This window comes from Miniopterus natalensis, chromosome 19 (assembly GCF_054644295.1).
Source record: "Miniopterus natalensis isolate mMinNat1 chromosome 19, mMinNat1.hap1, whole genome shotgun sequence".
NCBI lineage: Eukaryota > Metazoa > Chordata > Mammalia > Chiroptera > Miniopteridae > Miniopterus > Miniopterus natalensis.
This window is the reverse complement of record NC_142099.1, coordinates 7,603,204-7,624,362: the sequence shown is the minus strand read 5'-3', so window position 1 is coordinate 7,624,362 and position 21,159 is coordinate 7,603,204. Positions and strand designations below refer to the sequence as shown.

General features: G+C 41.0%; 1 protein-coding gene across 1 annotated transcript; it reads left to right on the top strand.

The window, feature by feature from the left end:
• Window positions 1–1,354: 1,354 nt before the first annotated feature.
• Window positions 1,355–10,861, top strand: BCAS2 (BCAS2 pre-mRNA processing factor). Its single transcript, XM_016223431.2, has 7 exons — window positions 1,355–1,462; window positions 1,563–1,655; window positions 4,304–4,374; window positions 6,530–6,691; window positions 8,141–8,191; window positions 9,097–9,177; window positions 10,125–10,861. The coding sequence occupies exons 1-7, from the start codon at window positions 1,370–1,372 to the stop codon at window positions 10,249–10,251; spliced, it is 678 nt and encodes a 225-aa protein (XP_016078917.1). The 5' UTR covers window positions 1,355–1,369; the 3' UTR covers window positions 10,252–10,861.
• The last annotated feature ends 10,298 nt before the right edge of the window (window positions 10,862–21,159 follow it).

The window sequence follows — 21,159 nt, the reverse complement described above, 5'->3', positions numbered from 1 at the left end:
CTCTCTGAAAAGCAATGGAAAAAATACCCTCAGGTGAGCATTTAAAAAAAGAAAAATTAAAAATAGAGTTACCATATGACCCAGCAATCCCTCTTCTGGGTATCTACCTGAAAATTTTCAAAACATTTATTCACAAACATAATATGAACCCCTATGTTAACTGCAGCACTATTCACGGTGGCCAAGACATGGCAACTACCAAAGTCTCCTTCATACACTTTGGATAAAGAAGCTGTGATACATATATACAGTGGAATACTACTCAGCCTTAAGATGAAATACTGCCGCTCGAGACAACAATGGATGGGCCTTGAGAATATTATGCTAAGCAAAATAAGTCAGAAAAAGCTACGAGCCATATGGTTTCACTCATGTGGGATATAAAACTGGAACTTATAGACACAGGCAAACAGTATGGTGGTTACCAGAGGGAAGGGGGATGGAGGGGTTGTAAAGGTACCAAATACATGGTGAGGGAAGATGGCGTGACTTTGGGTGGTGGGCACACACATCATGTCATAGAAATCTACACTTGAAACCTATATAATCTTATTAACCAATGTTGACCCAGTAAATTTAATAAGCAAAAGATAATCCAAAATGAACCTAGACTAACCAGGCTTAATTACCGTGGCTAACATTTCCAGGCTCTTGGCAGACAAAGCCTGGGTTTAGATTGCACATGGGGCAGGGTATATCTTATTACCGGGCGTCCTAACAACGAAATGATTGGATTTTATAAACACCCTGAAGGCAGAATGACAGGATCTTTAAAAGTTGGGGCTGGTGAGCAGTGATCGGTCTCACCCTGGTGTAGATCAGGTTCCTTTCGGTAGGCGGACCGTAACCCTTCGCCATTGTAACTGGCACCCACTTCTAGAATCTGTGAAAAAAACCGCCCTTATCCAATGCGTAGATTCTTAGGGCGCCGAGAATGAACAGTGGGGGTCCAGCAGGGAAGCGCAAGGGGAGAGACGTTTCAGGGGAGAAGACGGAAGGTCAGACGAGTAGGCGGAGGTGGGAAGCCGGCTTCTCTCCCTCTCCCCGCGCAGACCTGCGGCCCGTTTTAAAGCTTTCTCCTCCCGGAGGAACCCAGGAGCCCGGCTCCACAAACCGCTGCCCGTCGGAAGCATTAAAGTGGTGCAGGCGGGGACAGGAAGTGGGGACGTTCCGCTGACTGGAAAACCACGACGTGACGTCACGTCCGACCAAAACAACAAGGCAGGGCGGTTTCTAGCAGCCAGAGGAGCGCGCCTTCGGAATTAACAACTGAGCATGCGTCAAAGGCGACACGCCCATGACGTAAATTGTCTGCGGCGGGCGCAGGTCCGAGCCTGCGCAGACTCAGAAAACTCCGTCGAACTTAAGAATGGCGGGCACGGGGTTGGTGGCCGGAGAGGCTGTGGTGGATGCGCTGCCGTATTTTGACCAAGGTTATGAAGCGCCCGGTGTGCGGGAAGCGGTGAGTTTGGGGGGCGTGTAGGTGGCTCGCTGGCCCTTAGAGCTGGAAGAAGCGCCTTACAATTCGCTGCCCCCGCACTGGCCCCTGTTCTCGTTCTTAGGCTGCGGCGCTGGTGGAGGAGGAAACTCGCAGATACCGACCTACTAAGAACTACCTGAGCTATCTGACAGCCCCGGATTATTCTGCTTTTGAAGTAAGGGTGACGTCTTGAGCGTATGGACCACGATTTCCGCGAATCTTAATTTTGAATTGAGAGCCTTACTCACGTTAAAGTGAATTGTAAATTCCGGCTTGAAGTATTAAATAAGTGTGTATGTTTTTCTCAGATAGGTTCCTGGTGGTAATTCTCTGTGGGATCCTCTACGCTCTGAGACCCGCTCTAAACTAAGTGATCTCGGGTTTCTAAACATATATAAGCCTAATTACTTAAGCTGAGGACCACTGCATAGTGGCCTTTGTACAGGGCCTAGATGTTTACAGAATGTGAATGACTGAGGGGACCAACCATACCTACCTGACATACTATTTACATATTGAGCCTGTGCACCCAATATAGTATTTAGGGTCTAACCAGTTAAGTGTAAAATATTATTTTTAAATTAATGGATTCTGTTAAGCATTTTAGTACATACATGTTTGGGTTTTTTCCCCCCCGTTATAGGTAACCATTTATTTATGAAAGAATTCTGTCATTAAAATGCAGTGTTTTTATTGAAGTAACATGAAAAAAATATTGACTAAGTTTTAAGTAGGGGAGAGAGGTTCCTGTGATATGCTGTTTTCCCATGCTTTTTCTAAATGTTGTTACCCAAATGTAGATATTACCACATCAAGAACGAAGTACAATAATGCTTTCTTATTCGATTGATTTCTGAAAGTTTCAGATATTGCATTCAGTCACAAACTTTTAAATACTCAAACCAGTTTTTTTTAGCTCTCTTAAATACAACATATGCTTCCTATCTTTAGTATACTGATTATTTAATCCTTTTTAATAATGGAAGCTCATAGTGTATTCGACTCACTCTCTCAGTCCTAAAAATAGTCCTGTGAACTATATAATTATCTTTATTATCTCAGATTTTTAGATTGGAAAACTGCAGCTTAGTGAAGCTAACTAATTTGCCCAAGACCTTAACCACTCCTCAGACTGGCTTTGAAATTGCTCTTTGTTAATTCATTTAACAACTATTCATGAAGGTCTTTTCTATGCCAGGTAGTGGGGCACAGGGTAGGCAAGGCTCATACTCTTGGAAGTTACATTCTAGAATGTGAGAACAGCCCGGCCAGCATGGCTCAGGGGTTGAGCATCGACCTATGTTTCAGGAGATAGAGGTTCAATTCCGGTTGCGGGCTCGATCCCCAGCAGCGGCGTGCAGGAGGGCAGCCGATCCATGACTCTCATCATTAATGTTTCTATCTCTCCCTCTCCCTTCCTCTCTTTCTCTGAAATCAATAAAAAAATAGAGAGAGAGAGTGTGAGGACAGACAAGTCAGAAAATAATAGATTATTGATAAAGCTATACAAAGAATTGAAGTAGTGATGCCTTCTTTGCCACTGTATCTTCATCACTTAGAACAGTGCCTGGTACACAATAGACACCCAGATATTTATCAATTGAAGAGCTTCTAAGGAAGAGTTACTCAGTGAATACTTACTGTGTACCTGGAGTTCTTTTCATAATTTCCCCATGACAGTTGGCTCAGTCTTTGGAGAGAGTTGAGTTAAAACTCCAGATCTGTCGCGTATCGGCCATGTGACTTAGGGAAGGGCTCACACGTTAGTGGCTCAAGATTTCTTGTACTTAATTTTTATAGTTTCTCTCACATCTAATTGTTAGTTGTTGTCCTTGTCTGTCACTGTGCATAGCCTCTAGCTAGAATACCCTGGTTTTCTGCAGGAAACTAGATAACTACATTTTCTTAGAGCTTTGTGTAACTCAGCAGTAGTCCAAAAAAAGGCTTTCTCCAATAAGAATTGCTTAGTGCAGAACTTTTAAACCAGGAATGTGGGCTTCTGGAAGGCTTTTTTTGCTTACTCTTTAGTCTAATTGTTGAGAAAGTTGAAGCTATCAAAAAACTGAAATTACATGGGATAACTGAGATTACTACAGATATTTCACTTCAGCAGTTCTTTATATTCAGCGCTGGAAATGTGCAGAACAAATGGAATAGGATATTGACCAAAACTTTGGACCCAGAGAAATAAAGTTATACTGCAATTTTTTTGAAAAGAGTAAAATTGTTAGACCAGATAGCAGAAACCAGTTTGTTTTGCCTATTCCCCCTTCTTCTTAGAAAAGAGTAAAGTGTGAAAATAGCAGCCAAAAAAGAAACTATAGGCTTAGGCTCATAGCCCTAGAGCAAATTATTTTATGTCCGAGTCCTTTGTTCCTGAACCCAGTGAATACTTAGATCCATGATTCTCAACACTGGCTTTACTTTACAGTTGACTGGTGAGTTAAAAACAAAAGTTATAACCATGTTCATTCTCTACTTCAGAACAATTAAATGGACTGGGGAAAAGGGTGGGATGTGGCTGAGATTGGAATTGTTTTCAAAGCTCCCAGCTGATTCTCTTGTGGTGCTGGGATTGAGAACCACTTATCTAGGATTAACCCTTTTCTCTGTGGGCCCCTTTACATATGAAGTGTGTGCTGTGTTCTCCAGATCCTAGAGAGCATTTAACCCAGAGAAGACTTGTGTGAAGGGAAATGATCCATTATAATGGATAATATAAAGTATAAATATTTAAGTAGTTAGATCACTTGTTTGGTGGTTGTTAATTTTAATTTGTCGATAAGATTTTGGAAACAATTCTTCCTCCAATTTCTACATCAGACCGACATAATGAGAAATGAATTTGAAAGACTGGCTGCTCGACAACCAATTGAATTGCTCAGTATGAAACGGTAAGTCCTATTTCTGGGTTCAGCTGGGCTCAAATCGTTGTTTACTTTAATTTTAATTTTTTAGTAAAACTGTAGTTATGTTAAAACAAATGTTGAAAAGGAAAAATCCTTGTCTGTTTTTATATTTTTGCTTTTTCATATAGTAATAGTTCATATAATCTTGTGTTAATGTTCAAAGATTTTTTTTTTTTTAAATCCTCACCTGAGAATATGTTTTTATTGATTTGAGAGAAAGGAAGGGAGAGAGAAACATCGATCTGTTGCCTCCTGTGTGTATCCCATCCAGGGATCGAACCCTCCACCCGGGTATGTGCCCTGACCAGGAATTGAACCTGCCATCTTCCTGGTGTACAGGACAACACTCCAACCAACTGAGCCATACCGTCCAGGGCCACATATATTCTTTGCACCATTATTTAAAAATGCAAAGTATTTAAAATCCAACCACAGGGGAATGGTAAATTATAATGGAGTTCACATTTAAGATTTCCCAGGACAGTGTTCGTGATTAGACATCTAATTCTTTGCTGAGGAAATGAGTCTCATGGCTTCGCATGATCCCTGCTTCACTCTTAAAGATAGCTTTAGCAAATGCAGAGGGCCTACAGGCTTTGGTTCCATGATCTCCCCTCCTGTGTCACTTCACTACAAAACCGTTTCTTTCCAGGGGGGTAGGGTGGGGGTTGGGGACAAAACACCCTCTAAAATGGAGAACTGGATTGCTTAATCTCTGAGGTCCCTTTCCGGGGTAAGGTTAAGTATTTTAAGCTCTAAAATACTACGGAATTATAAGAACCATGAAGTAACCTGTCAGACCCAAGTCTTTGGAGAGAGGGCCATGTGAACAGTAGGGCTGTCCTCTCAGCATATGTATAGATTGTAGAAGGGATTTGAGTCTGTAGAACCAGAGGACCAGATTTCTTTCCTTATGCTCCGTTACCTATCTGGCCTGAGTAATAAAGGCAGAACAACTTCCAAGACTCCTCAGTTCTCCCATTTCCTGGTGCTTCTGCTCTAAAGATTTTCAAGACAATAGATCATGACCCATAAACAGCAAGTTGTGAAGTAAATTTAGCAAGGCACCACAGCACTTTTTAAAGGAAATAGGATAGAAAATGTCAGAATGCGTTGCATGTAAAGGCAAGTATTGTTTTGTGAAACATTGGTTCAGCTATGTATTTGTGTAGTGGATCACAGTGTAAAATATTTCTTACTGTAGGTTAGAGTCAGAGATTTGAAAAATGCTACATTTCTAAGGTGTTTTTGCTTTTGCTTTTTTTTAAACAAAATAGTTTATTGCTTCTTGATCCCAGTTGCATATCGCTCAGTTTTCTCGTAAGAATAATTGGAGTTTTTACAGTATCTAGTAAAAATACCAAAATGGAAATGAAAACTTGTACTAACTCATTAGTAATGAGCTGAGATTTATGAAGAGTATTTGGTGGCCCTGTTGGCATTGTTGAAGGACTGGGTAGTGTGAAGAGAGAACAGAGTGAGGCCCAGTTTTTTTCTCAAGAGGGGTGTGGGTATATGGGCGAGAAGGTGGATGGATCATGGGTGTGTTTTACAAAAATGATAGCATCGCCCGGCCGGCGTGGCTCAGTGGTTGAGCATCGCCCTGTGATCCAGGAGATCGAGTTTTAATTCCCAGTCAGGGTACATACGGGGGTTGCAGGCTCGGTCCCCAGCAGGGGGCGTGTAGGAGGCAGCCGATCAATGACTCTCATCATTGATGTTTCTGTCTCTCTCTTCCTCTCCCTTCTCCCTCAAATCAGTACATACTTTAAAAAAAAAAATGATAGCATAGTTTTTTTGTGTCCTGCTTTTTTCCCTTACTATATTACAAGCATCTTAATGTTTTAAGTATTTGTCAGTAACATAATTTGATATCTAATATAGCAATCCTTTATATGGATATACCATGGCTTAGTGAATCTGTTCACATTGATGGGAACAGGTTTTTTTTGTGACTGTATATAATGTTGCTAACACTTATTTGTAAATTGATTGTTTCTTAGGATAAATAGGTTTTTTATTATTGTAAGGTCTGCATCTTCTCTTTAGTTTTTATAGTGTGCGTAGACCCATGAGGCATTCCGTTGGGAAGACAGAAAGATTTGGGGGACTGTGTAGTTATGTTGTCATTTAATTTCAGGTATGAACTTCCAGCCCCTTCCTCGGGTCAGAAAAATGACATTACTGCATGGCAAGAATGTGTAAACAATTCTATGGCCCAGTTAGAGCATCAGGCGGTTCGAATTGAGAATCTGGAACTAATGTCACAGCATGGATGCAATGCCTGGAAAGTATATAATGAGTAAGAAGTTGGAGTTTTTTTAAAACCCATTCCACCCACAGCTTTGGTATTGTTTTTAAAATGTGGGAAGTAGAGTAGGGGAAGTGGGATAAAAATAGTAGAGCCGAACCTTTGTTGGAATCACGTCCTAGAACTACAACCCATATGAAGGCCTCTGCTTTGAGACCCGCCTCAGAGTTTGTTTACTAAGGGGACCTAAACCTAACGACCATGTTTAGTGTATAATATTGTAATAAAGTGAATTCTGAGGTCAGTTGTAGACTTCGACTCCAGGCAAACTAGTCCTCTCTGGTGAATATTATAAAACCTGCCTCTGGGCCCTTCCTCATCCTTGCCTCCTCTTGGAAAGCCTTTACCTGTTTGACCCCAATTCATTTAAGGCCCAACTCTAATCTACTTCCTTGTCTTCCCTGATTGAGATTGTGCCTCTGGTACCCTCTTCCTCTCTGAGTAACTATGCTAATTACATCACTTGCTTTCCATTTAATCGCATTATACTCTATAGTATAATTTGGCCATTCCTCTGAGCATATTTTGTCTCCTTCCCAGCCAGTGGATGCTACTTCAAAGGATGTGTACTATATCTTACCAAAGTAAATTTTCTTTCCTCATGAAAGGATTTGAGGACATCAAACACTGAGCAGAAAACTTTTAGCTCTAAGTAGGTCTTGGTGCAGGACTGCCAAAAAAAAAAAAGTAGTATTTTGTTAATAAGAGAAAATTATATACTTGCAACCAAAGGGAAGCCTTCATGGCCAGCCTCTGATTTTACAGGTAAGCAGACTTAGCACCAGTGATGTCAAATGACTCATCCAAGAGCACACAGCTATTTAGGGCATAGCTGGGACTAGAACCCCAGTGAGTTTTAATAGCAATTCAGAGTATTTGAAGAAGGACCTGTACACTTAGGGGGAAGACAAGTAAACTGGGATTTTCAGGAAAAGGCAATTCAAAGGAAAGCTCCCTGTTAATGGTCAGTTTTCTTTCTCTCTATTTAGCAGTGGACAGGAGGGTAGGATGACAAGATAAATGTAGAAACAGAGCAAAGGAGGCCTTAAAAGGGTATATTCACACCCGACATTCTTCATCTCTATTAAAGTAATAACCGTTTAAGAAGTGTTACCAGTTCACAAAATCAGAGTATCGGTAAACTGCTTAAAAGGCCCGAAACAGGATTCAGCTTTGATACTATGTTACCTTGGCCAAGTTACTTAATCTTTCTAGGGCACTTTCTTCACATGTGAAATAGGGATAATCATACCTACCTCAAAGAATTCTTAAGAATTAAATAAGCTAATATTTATATGGTGTTTGGCATGAGAGCTCAGTAAATATTAACTATTTTTAGGCAAAAAAAATTTGACCTTGTGTCAACTAGATAGTTCACTTTTAGTTGGTACTATAGATTTTAATGTACCTTAACCTGATTTTTCTCATTTTCTTCCTTAGAAATCTAGTTCATATGATTGAACATGCACAGAAAGAGCTCCAGAAGTTAAGGTAAATTTTTTCCTCTTATTTTAGAATAAAATATAGGTGAACCCCTAATAAATAGAGTGAGAAGAAAAAGGAATCAATGGATTATAGTTGTATGAGAGTAAGTAATTGATGATCTGCTCTTTGTCCAGCATCATGGTGGGTTTGCCCCACCTGAGTGGAAGAAAAATAGACCTGAGGTCTGAAAACATCTCTGCCAGGTCACTTGCAATTTACAAATCTGCAGACATTAAAAAGGAACTTTTAGAAGTGGGGAAAGTGCAGAATAGCTTGTATATTCTGATTTATGTTAAAAAAACAAACAATAAACTCTACACATGTGCATGTACACATGTAGGAAAGAGTCTTGAAGGAGACCTACCAAAAACGAAACAGCAGTTCTTCGCGAGGAGGAAAAGCACATGGGAGGAGGACGTTCCGTTTTTTTGTTTTGTTTTATTTGGTTTTGTTTTTAAATATATCTTTATTGATTTCCAAGAGAGGAAGGGAGAGGGAGAGAGAGAGAAACATCAATGATGAGAGAGTCGTCGTGGATCGGCTGCCTCCTGCAGGCCCCCGACTGGAGATCGAGCCTGCAAACTGGGCATGTGCCCTGACCAGGAATCGAACCTCGATCCCCTGGATCCTAGGTCAATGCTCAACCCCTGAACCATGCCCGGCCAGGCAGGACTTTCTGTTTTTAACCTGCATGTGTGTGTATGTTTAATTTTTCACACTAAGCATGTTTTATGAAATTTAATTGAAAAATAATTAGAAAAAAGTTAATTTCTGGTATTAGTCTATGACTTCATATATCTGTTCTTCTCAAGGGATTAAAGATGTATTATATTGACTATAGATTTTTTCTGTTGATTTTAGTCAACAAAATGTTAAAATGTAGATGGATTTTATACATGATCTTTTTACAGGAAACATATTCAAGATTTAAACTGGCAGCGAAAGAACATGCAACTCACAGCTGGATCTAAATTAAGAGAAATGGAGTCAAAGTGAGTACCTCCAATTCCATCTGTTAAGTTGCTTAGGAAGATTAAGATCAAGATTCAACAATCGTATTCCAGTGGGATGCCACAGGTGTGAGAGGAGCGCTGTTTTCTGAACCCCACCCTTCACGGCCTTGTTTTCTGAAGCGTGGGCTTGGAAGGCAGTAGAAGAGCTATAAACAAACCCGAACCACTGCTGCTAACTGATTCTGTTCTTAGAGCGCCCTGTTTTCAGTCCAGAGTTCCTTCTCTAAATGGGACTCTACCTGTTTTTAAAGGAAAAAGATAATTATCTATTTTTTAGCTTCCAGAAGGGAGTTTTAGTACTTTCTTGATCATTTGTTCCTCAGTTCTTTTTATCCTTTGTTTATACAAATTCCTAAATATAATGGTGAATTTCTACCTTCCCTTCCTCCATCACCCACATCACTCTTCTTATTCCACCTTCCCCTCCACCTCCATGTACCCCATGTTATCTATTAGGCATCTTTCCATACTTTTTTCTAAGCTAATATAATCATCTAGACATACATGTGTTTCTTTTTGTTTTAAAGATTTTTTCCCCCTCGGGGAAGTTTCCTTGAATCTGTAGAACTTTTTCTTAATTCTAGAAATTTCTCCACCATGTTTAACTATTGCCTCTGTCCTGTTTTTCTCTCCTTTTCAGTTAATCACTTGAAATACTATCTTCCCTCTTTCCTGTCTCTTCAATTCTTTTTAATTTCCTTAATTAAGCATTTTATTTTGAAATAATTATAGATTCACATGCAGTTGTAAGAAATAATGCAGAGATCCCATGTACCCTTTACTCGCTTCCCCCAATTGTGCCTCCATTCTTTAAAAAGTTAAGAGTGAAGATTATTGTGATGGCCCTGGCTGAACATGTACACCTGATAAAATCTTCTAAGAGAAATTTTACAATGACTAATTTTTCCTTTGTATTTCTATTCTAGTTGGGTATCCCTGGTCAGTAAGAATTATGAGATTGAAAGGACTATTGTGCAATTAGAAAATGAAGTCTTTCAAATGAAGCAGCAACTTGGAGAGGCCAACAAAGAAAATATCCGACAAGACTTCTGAAAAGACATATTAATTTGGTGGATAGAAAGGAAGGCAGGTCGGGCTTTCACAGGAGATCAGGCACTGCTCTGTGAAGGTCAGCAGCATCTTACGGAACTCATCTGTTGTGTTTAGAAACCATAAAAAGTGGACTGTGATATTCTATTTGTACATTAGCAGAATAAAACATTTCAACTTGGTAGTATTTTTTTACCATAAAAAACCTTCGGACTTTCAAAATTAGTATGACTTTAGGATAATACATCATAGAATTAATTTTGAGCCACTTGTACCATATTTTGTATCCAAGAGATCTTTATTAAAAGTTTTCAACATGTACAAGAAGTTGGAAACTTGGTTTATATATTTTTCAAATAAAGAGATAGTTCTATACAAATTCTTGATTCAAACAAGACTTAAGAAATACAGTGGTGTCCTGGCCCATGTGACTCGGTTGAGCATCATCTGGTGCACCAAAGGGTCACTGGTTCAATTCCCAGTCACGGCACATGCCCAGGTTGCAGGTTTGGTCCCAGGTGGGGATACATACGGTAGGCATCTGATCGTTTCTCTCTCTCTCTCCCTCCCTCTCTCTGAAATCAATAAAAGCATTGTAAAGAAAAGAAAAATACAGTGGCTCCATGTATATCATCTGTCATCATCCTCACCATAGGTAAACAGCTACATAAAGCTTAATATATGCTGAGCACTGTTCTAAGCACTTTACGTAGATGAACTAAACTTACACAAATAAAATAATCATTTGATCCTTAAAGCCTTAGAGAGGTACTGTTGTTCCCATATACAGACTTGTAACAGGTGCTGACTTGCCAAAGTTTTATAGCTAGGAAGTGCCATCCAGGTTTTGAACCCAAGTCTAGTGCCAGAGTTGTATTCTTACTCGTAAGGACTTTAAAAATACAGAAAACTCCTGCCCCATTCAGGAGAAGTACTTGCACCATATCAAAGGATAAGTTGCCTTCATGTATAAAGACCACAAATCACTGCTACATAGTTCTCTGATGGCAGCGGGGAGGGGGAACTACATTTTAATTTTAACAGGTTTTGTACTTTTTTTAAAGACTGGTTGAGCAGCAAATGTAATCTTTCAATTGCTTTTTAAGTTGATTATTGCCCATGGAGTGTTCATTCCACCATTGCCTAGTCCATTTTGCTCTACCTTCTACTCAGCCCAAAGAAATGGTATGTTCTGCTCTTCCTTGACTGACTGACTAAATTTCAGGGGATCGAGCCCGCAGCTTGGGCATGTGCCCAGACCGGGAATCGAACCTCAATCTCCTGGATCCTAGGTCGATGCTCAACCGCTGAGCCACGCTGGCCGAGCCTTATATGTCTTTTGAGAGAGAAAGTGATAAACCCTGAGCTTACTGTCTCATTGACTTATTGTAGCAGAGACTACTTCTAATATATGTGATCCCCTTCGAAGGTTCAGCTGGGCACCTGGCGGCTCAGCTAAAAACTAATGTCCCGGTGCCCCATCCATGCCCCCGGCATGGGCATGCGCCTCGTGACTAGGTTGTGCCCAGTGAGGTAGGAACTGAAGTGATGTGTGCGAGTTGCAAGTCGCCCTCGTTCCCACGTTTTACCAGCCAGGACTCTGGCACCCGATGACGATGGCCTAACATCCACCGTAACTTACCGTCAGGCCAGCAGCAGAGGGGAAGGTGGCGCAGAGACAAAGAAAAGGCTACTGGCTGCTAACGATGTGAACAGTGTGCTTAGCATTTATTTTACTTAAATGATGAAATTGTCTAGTCACAGTAGCAGTAAATTTACATTTTAATGAGATCTGGATACAACATAGCAATTTTTTAAAAAACAACATAGCAATTTAAAATGAGATTTTATTGTACAGTAAACACCATTAATACCAACTGCAATGTTTCGTGTTTACCTTAAGCTTTTTTTCTCAAAGCTGGTTTTGCACCGTCATAAAAAAATTAATTACAAGAGAGTGTCAAACCAATTGAAGAGAATAGAAAAAAAGTACACTGGTAATATTAATTTATACACAATTTACTACAGGTAGAAATGCTTTTAAAATGGCTATCAACATTTTGTTATAACTAAATTTTGTTCATGTGACGGCATAACCCCACTCCGCAGAGCCTACAAAGGAAATGGAAGGCACCCCGACGTCCCATTATATTTCAGTAAGTGAAAGGACGTGCCGCAAATACAATAGGAGGGGGTGTTAGTAACCCTAATATAACTTTTCTTTTTCTAGATCTTAAAGTTTGGTCAAGTAATTTAGGTATGGGTTTTAAGGTGAGATAATTCAAGACAGTAAAAGGCTCCCCTTCGTCTTACCTCAGCGTTCTCTTTTTCCACACTACCATCAAATTCTTTCAAAGGAAAAATGTGTATCTAGCTCAGAAAAGAGCTTGCTTTCCTTATTACTAGCTATTATTGTTATGTATTATTATTCCAAGAGCTGGTAACATCTCTTCTATCTGCTTCCTTTATTTTTTTAAATTTTATTAAATGTATTCAGGTGACATTGGTTAATGAAATTATATGGGCTTCAAGTGTACAAGTCTACAGTACATCATCTGTATATTGCATTGTGGAAAATAACTCTCTTAAATTCTTTTCATGGCCGTATATGTTTGGCTTTTGCTTATAATTATAATTAAATCTTAGCCACTTAATAAATTGACCCTAAGAACATCTATTTAGCCACACATATATTTTTTGCCTTGCTTTATGTCTTGTACTTTCCACACTATGTTTGAAGGCCTTCCCTTCAATCCACATTATGTTCTCCGACTAGTTTAAATTTTTTTTCTCCTTAACTGTTGAGAGAATCAGAGAGGAGAGAGAGAGAGCGCGATCTGCTGTCCCGCCCATTTCTGCACCCAGTGGTTGATTCCTGCATGTGCCCGACCAGGGAAGGAGCTGCAACCCTGGCGCCGGGGGACAACGCTCCAGTCGGTGGAGCCAGTGGGCCAGGCTCTCCCACTTTTAAGAGAACTGCTTGCTTCTTGCAATATGCTTGTTTGACCAGAGAGGGCACAAGGTCACTAAAAAAAAAGTTAAATTACTCATGCAGCAATTTATAATACCTGTCTGTTCTCCCTTCTTCGGGAAATCTAGATAATTAATTTGCTCTGGTGGCTCACACATTGAAGGATCTTTCTCTTTTTTTCCAGAGTTTAAATTTAATCTCATGTAGACTTCATTTTCATTGTTAAAAACATAATGGGCACCCAACTGACCGGAAGTGTATATATTATCAACTTGTTCTGCTAAACTGTCCAGTTCACACTTTGGAGATATGCAAAGAAGCAGAGTTCTACTTTATATAGACTAGCAGTTACCTTGCCACCGCAATTTCTCAATAAAATCTCCATTTCTTTCATCTCAGTTTCTAACCAAAAGTAAACAATAGTGGATATCAATATGCTCCAGTTATTCCATTCTTTTGCATTATTTTGGTCTATTAAAAAATGCATATACCTGAAACGAAAACAAAATAATATTGAATGTAAACTGTATTGAAAAATAACATTTTTAAATGCAGATGGTATTCTAATAGCACAGGAAAAATAGATTAGAAAATTAGAAACCATAATAGCACAAAACAGTGGAAACAGTAGCACAACTAGATAAAACTTCATCGTGAGTAATAGTACAAACTTCCAGTATTCTAAATTCACTGAATTTAATCAATTCTGAAAAGGGATTTTGAAGAGGACCCAGATATGTTAGGACGTCAGAGCCTTCTTGTGGAGTGAGGAAGTATAATAAAATGAGCACATCTTTTTTATGTTAATACCAACTAATCAATCGTAATTGATATAATTACTACTTTGCTTCTTTTTCCTAGCATTCATTATTGCTGAATGCATAATTACAGCACAGGATGTAATTTATTCTTTGGCAATATGTCAGTCACACACCCAGCTTTCAATACGTTTCCCTTGACAGAATTTGTATTTATTATGAAGAGTGCAACGTAAGCCCATCTACCTCAGGGTTAAAAACATGAGCACCGGGTGTTACTTGTTTCTAAACGACATCTACTGATCTCTTTGAGGAAGGAGCATTTTGAGAAACAAAACCTCATAAGGACAAAAAGTGACATAGGCCATCAGCAGTATAGATGACCAATCTCTCCAGTCCCTTTTCCACACCACTTTCTTCCCTCAAAGGCTGCCAGATTAATCATCATCTTGGAAGGGACATCTGTAATATTTTAAACAACAAAAAATCATCACCTTGGCAGTGTATATTTTGTACAGCTGCTTTGACGCTGTGGCCACTGAGGCAGCCATTCTAACAATACTATCTACTTAACTGCCAATTTTAGAATGACAACGGTGCGTTGCCTATTTTTATTCCAAGTTTTAAATTTCTGAACTTCGTTCATGATGCTTTTAAACGGAAGGAGAGCCATCTGGTAGTGTAATATTGGTGATTTTTTAAAAAAATGGTGCCGAGTATAAAATATATAAAAGTAAGATTTTGGACAACTGCAAAAAAAAAAAAAATCAAATGGTGTCACAATTTCTTTGTGACCTGAAACAGCACTCTGTAAAATTTCCAGCTGTGGATCACCTCTGCGGAGCACCTGTGACCCCCAAGTGTGTTTTACGGGGCACCCAGCATGTGCTCTGTTAGCCAAGGGTGTATCCTGCCAACACGTGGGCACCACCAGCCCATTCTTTCCTTCCGATTGGCGCTCATCAGTTAGACTCAGCTGTTCGCGGCTCTGCTCCCTTCACAAGCCCACCTGGTGGATATTGCCTAAGGGGCATGTGATCTTCGATATTTTGCAGGTTTTCCAAAAGGTTATCTTGGTGTTCGAAATAACAAATGTGAAAATTGTTGAGGAAAACTGCTCAAAGCAAAATCTGCGCTTGCAAAATTTTCTACAATTAAATTGTTAAGTAGCATAGAAGAAAAGGTTAGTGAAAATAGAATTTTCACGTGCGTTGCAGTTCGGTTCTCCAGGAAAAACAGCCACACGCCTCGGAGGCGGAAATGAGCGCGCAGGAAGTTTATTTGGAGTGTCCGGGGATTAACACCTTGGGGAAAGGAGGACGGCCCGCAGCAGAAGCTGAATGCCTGGGACGCAGTTGCAACAAAGGCCTTAGGCGATCCCTGCTGGGAGCTCTGGAGCCGGGATGTCACTGCTGAGTGACTTAGTTTTTCTGAACTAAGGTGGTTGGCTGCGCCTTTGTAAACAGCATCAACCCGATTGAATGCGGGCTGCTCCTGGTGCGTGACCTTGGACAAGGTGGCTCTCTCCCGCCAAGGGCAAGTGCCCGAGAGGGACTTAGCTGAAAGTTGCCAGCTGTTTACTCAGGAGCTGGAGTGCTTGGGACCTAGCGGGGGTGATCTGGGCAGCACACACAGCATCACTACAGTGGGAAAAGGGCAGTGGGGAAAGTGTCATAGCAAGAAACATCTGCGCAGTAAGGATGGCTGAGATCAAATTATATCCCCTGTACTTTAAATATATCACAACCCTGCCCAAGAATCCATAGTGACTCCACTGCCTCCGTGTGATTTCTAAGCTCCATCCTCTGGTTTATAAGAACCACCGTCATCTGGCCTTACCCTACCTGCCTGAAACCCTGTTTCCCATGAATTTCTAACTGACACCTCAAAATGCAGTCAGGTAAGTGGCCTCGCATCCTTATTTCTGCTCAGGTTTTTCTTCTTCTCTGTTTAAATCCAACCCATCACCACCCTCTCCTTCCATTAAGCTTCCATGCGCGTAGTATTGTACTCTCGTGTCCTCTGGATTTGCAGCCACAGGCTGTGCCACAAAATTCACCCCTTAATTATAAACGATGCCCATCTCCAGTGTGTGCTTGGGGGGCGGGGGGCAGGGTCCCCGGTAGATTGAAAGCTCCTCCAGAGCAGGATTTGTACCTTGACTCTTCCCATGTCAGGAGGCAAATGCTAAGCATTAAATAGACTCAGAGGTTTAGAGACAAAGGAGACTTCAGGGACCTCTTAGTCCAGCCTGATTTTACAGGTGACCTAACAGAGGCTCAGAAAGATTAAGATGTAACCTGCCTCTGAACTCCCCCCCTTGTCCGCCTCCCTTGCGGTCCTCCTCGCTTTGTTTCCCTGTGTTCTGCCCGTTTCACAGCCCCCACCTGTACTGCAGACCGCGGCTCCCGAGGCCTGCTCAGTCAGTGACCTGAGCCATCCCCGCCCTAAGCCTCCAGCTGCCACCAAGGACCGGATGACTCACTAATCTGTTATCTTTGTGGGGGGCGGGCGGGCCCTAGAAAACTCTACTGGATGTTTTTCCAGATTCTCAGACTCTATTTGTGCTTAACACCTCCCTAATCCTTCCAGCCAACTGGCCGCCGGATCTTATTTATTTACTTTGGAAGCCTTGCACTAATCCTGGGCTTCCTGGGCTCTTGCCACTTGTCCCACTTGTCGTGAATTCAGGTCCTCCCCATCTCTAAACGCTAGGAATAGCTTCTCCTCTGTCTTCCTCGTAAACATCCTTTCCCCACTGCTTGTCCCTCAGAGCTGCTACCAGACCAATACCCCGCCCCCCCCCCCCCAAGGTTAACCTATTAAATCACTCCTTTAAAAAAAACCCATTTATTGGCTTGGCCCTTGGTTACCTGTAGTTAAAAGCAGACATGAGCTGACTTGCTGTCAACCTTCTAGGAGGACACTTTGATTGGCACTTACAGCTCTGTGACCTCTGGCAAGTTTACTTATTCTTTGCCCCTGTTCCCCACGTGGGAAATGGGCATAAAAATGGTACCTGCCTTATAGGGTTGTCCTGAGGAATGTGGGAATTCAAACACATCCAGTCTCAGGACAGCGGCTGGCGTGTGTTGAGTTCTGCTGTCATTTCTGAGTCTAAGACAAGCTATCTTTTAAGTCCTATCTACCAATTCAAGAAGTGGCGAAAGTTCCATAATTCTCCAACCCACCATGACACAGCCTTTTATTGTTTTCCCCTTCTCATATGTTAGTTTCCTCCCCTTAGAACACCTGCCCCATCTTACTGCTGATGAATTTCTGCTCACCCTTCAAAGAACAGGTCAGGGCCATAGTGTCACTGCAGCCCCCTGTCACCCTTCCACTCTTCTTTCTGCATGTTCTTTAAGTGGTCCACGTTCCTTCATATTTACTCTCACCCACGACATCAGAGCTACTTGTTTACTTGTCAGCCAGGATACGAGTTCCTGGAGACCGTGTCTTAATTTCTGTGTCCCTGATGCCTAGTACAGCATCTAGTCCATATTGAGCACTCAAGAACTGTGTATCAAAATGAAATGTATTTTTAAAAATAATTGAATACAATGTAAAACCTTTTGGCTAGGAAGACTAAAGTTGATTACAGATATATCAGTTTTTAACAAAATCAATCTGTAATTTTAACATAGCTCCAAACCCCAAGAACATTTGCTTTGTGTTTGCTTATTTGGTTAGAATTACTGAATTGGTTTTGTAGTTTATAGAAGAAGAACCAGGTAACATCTGCAAGAGATGAGACCAGGTGGCTAGCCGAGCCCAGTGAGCAGGTAACAAATCCTATAAAGCTGTAGTAACACACACACCGGCACTAGCGCAGACATGGACCTCAAGTAGATCAAAGGAGAAAATTGAAAGCAGAAAACTAGGCCTACATGTACATAACATTTAGTATGTATTTAAAAATCTTTTTTAAGTCAGTGGGGAAAGATAGGTTACTCAAAAAATGATGTCGTATGTCAACTGTAATTGAAAAATAAAAAATGATTAAAAGATAATGAACACACAAGGTATTTAGTGACCACAAAGTAGACCTTGGCGCTCTTGAAAAATACTGCTCAGTTATTTTATAGAGTGTCCTGCAGCTGGGGCAGCCATTCGCAACTCCCTGATGTTTTCTTAGACTGAGGTTCTGCATTATGGGGAAGGATGTTATCCCAAGGTGACGCGTCCCTGTGAGTGCGTCACAGCCTGGGGAACAGCACGATGCTTTTATATTTTACTGGTGGTGTTAACCTTGAACACTTGGTGTCTCCCAGGATTCTCCATTATGAAGTATTTGCTTTATAAGAGAATAAAATCCTCTAGGAACTGGCCAAAAATGTCTAAGAATTACTTAAAAATACATTGGGGAATACCTATATGTAATGTGAACCTAAAACTGTAACTTGAATGCACCCTAATCGGTAAACGCGGTGGGTTTTGCGAGCTGGCTCTTTCAGCACCTAGACAACATTATAAAAATATGGACCTACGTACTCTTTCAAGGGGCTATGATGATTCTTCCATCATTGTGGTAGGCTGCATTTTCTAAATTCTTAAAGAACCTTTCCAAAATTTGGACTATAAAATAATCACAAAGTAATAATTAGTATATGCATTAATAATAACTATATGTTGTTTATCCAAACAATTTTAATAAAGAAATTATATTCCAAGAGAAAGGTATTTAGGGTGAACTATAAGTGAGGACACTAGTGCCCAAAAAAGAAAAAGACTTTAAGGAAAATTTAGGCAAAACCTCAGACTTGTATTTGGGGGATTTTGCCGGCACGCTGGGCATCCTGTCGTATGCATTCTTTCCTTTCCTTTGGAGGAAGGTTGAAATTCCTTTTTTTCTGAGAGAGTTAGTGGTCAGATGAGGCTACTGGGGGAGGGAGGATCATGCGTCTTCACATACTTTGGAGCCAAACCTAGTGCTCCTGTAAATCAAAATTATATATGTCAAAACTCATCAAATAGTACAGTTTAAATGAGTGCATCTATTGCATGTCGATTATACCTCTTTTTTTCTCATCTTGCTATAGATTTAACAGGGGCAGGACTGTTTTGGACCAGGGTGATAGTATCTCTTAAAGAAAAGGTTAGTGTGAAAGTTCTTGGCCTCTGTCTTTGTTCTCGGCAAGGTCTTTGTCCGGTCATTTCCGTGGCCATCAGAGCACCCACTAGAAGAGCAATCGGTACATAAATTCAGGAAAAAAGCACATTTATCCAAATGTCAAGGAAGCATGTTTGATGCGCCAGGTAGAAACATAAGGTCCAGAAAATCAGGTGGGCATGGACTTTCCCACAGCAAACTTGAAGGCCAGAGATCAGAAGAGTAACAGCTACAACACGGGAAAGAGGCTGACCTCAGGGCCACGTGCGATTCGGCCAAACTGTCCTCCACACGCAAGGGTTGCAGGCAAACAGCTCTAAGCCAGCAGGGCCCGGAGGACAGGATGGTCCTGAACCTTCTTGAGCAGACGCCCCAAGAGCTAGCTGCAGCCGGCTAAGAGGGTGGGGGCCTGAGCCCGGCAGGGAGCAGGAAAAGGCAGGTGTGAGTGAGGGGCACAGGGTGCCAGGCGCTGGCGGGGCCGAAAGGCTGGCACCACCCAAGCTGAGAAGGGAGAGACGATCTGGATGCAGAACCAGCTTTGAAGGCCTCCTCTCTAACAGCTCAGAGTGAAAGGGTTGGGAACCAAGGAGGAAAAGGGTTATTAGCGTGTTTAATGGCACAAAGTGAGCCCTGAGCCGGGGAAATCGGATGGAGGACAGGGAGCAGCCCGGTGCAGGCCCGTCGCCTGGCAGGGGACGCGTGAATGCTGCTTGCACAGAGAGGGGGGAAGGACTGACACAAAGCTGTGATAATAAAGGGGATCGTGAGTAAAAGAAAACAGAGCATTTAAAATAGCAGAGCTAGCCCGGCTGGCGGGGCTCAGCGGCTGAACGTCGGCCCAGGATCCAGGAGCTCAAGGTTCGATTCCTGGGCAGGGCACAGGCCCGGGCTGGGGCTCCGTCCCCAGCAGGGGGCGCGCAGGGGGGCAGCTGATCAGTGACTCTCCTCATTGACGTTTCTCTCTCTCCCTTCCTCTCTCTGAAATCAATAAAGATATATTTTAAAAGAAAAAATAGCAGAACTACAGTAACGATGACAAATAGAAAATACAGAGAAGACAAAAAAAAAAAAAATGAACTTCTTGCTACTAAATATAACAGATACACCAATCATGATAAAGCATATATTCATCAAACACTACCCATGGCAGGAAATTCAACATTACTAGCATTCCTTCCTGATTAGAATCTCTCACCCTCCAGCCCCAGTTAACCAGTACCCTGACTTTCATGGTAATTGCATGCCATATATATATATATATAGTTTTACAATCTACCTCTATATTCCTAGTTTTGTCTGATTTGGGACTTTAAATAAATAGAATTGAACTATATTTATTCTTTTCTATCTTGCTTCTTTTATTTAAAAATATATTTCAAGTTTCATCCATTATATTACCTGTACCTTTAATTTGTGCATTTTCTTGAAAGAATAACATTCCATTGTCTGAACATAACAATTTTCTTACCATACTGAGGGACATTTGTATTGTATCCAATGGATGTGTTGTGGTAGCTCATTTAGGTTTTTATTTGCATTTCACTGATTACAACAATATTAAGCAATTCTTCATGTTTGCTAAATGTCCTCATTTGTGAATTGTCCGTTCAAGGCTTTTTGCTCATTTTTTCCAGCTGATTTTGTTTTCTTACTGATTCTTAAGATACCTTTAAATAGTAAGGTTATGAACCCTTTGTAAATTATATGTGTTGTAACTATCCATGTCTTGTCTTTCTATTCTTTTCATGGTGTTTTTGGATGAACAGAAGTTCTTATATAAAATCTAGACCAGTTTATTATTATTATTCTTCATAATTAATGCTTTTAAAACTAGATGAATTGATCTTTCTCTGTCCCGAGATCATGGCAACATTCCTCTATATTACCTCCTAGCATTTTATAGTTTCGTTTTTCATGGTAGATCCCATAATTCTTCTGGAGTTGATTTTTGTTAGTGACACTAGCTGCTTTAAAAGGTGGGTTGGCTTTCAACATGGAGGAAGGGGCTATGAGCCAAGGAATACAGGTGACATCCCGAAGCTGGAAAAGGCAAGGAAACAGATCCACTC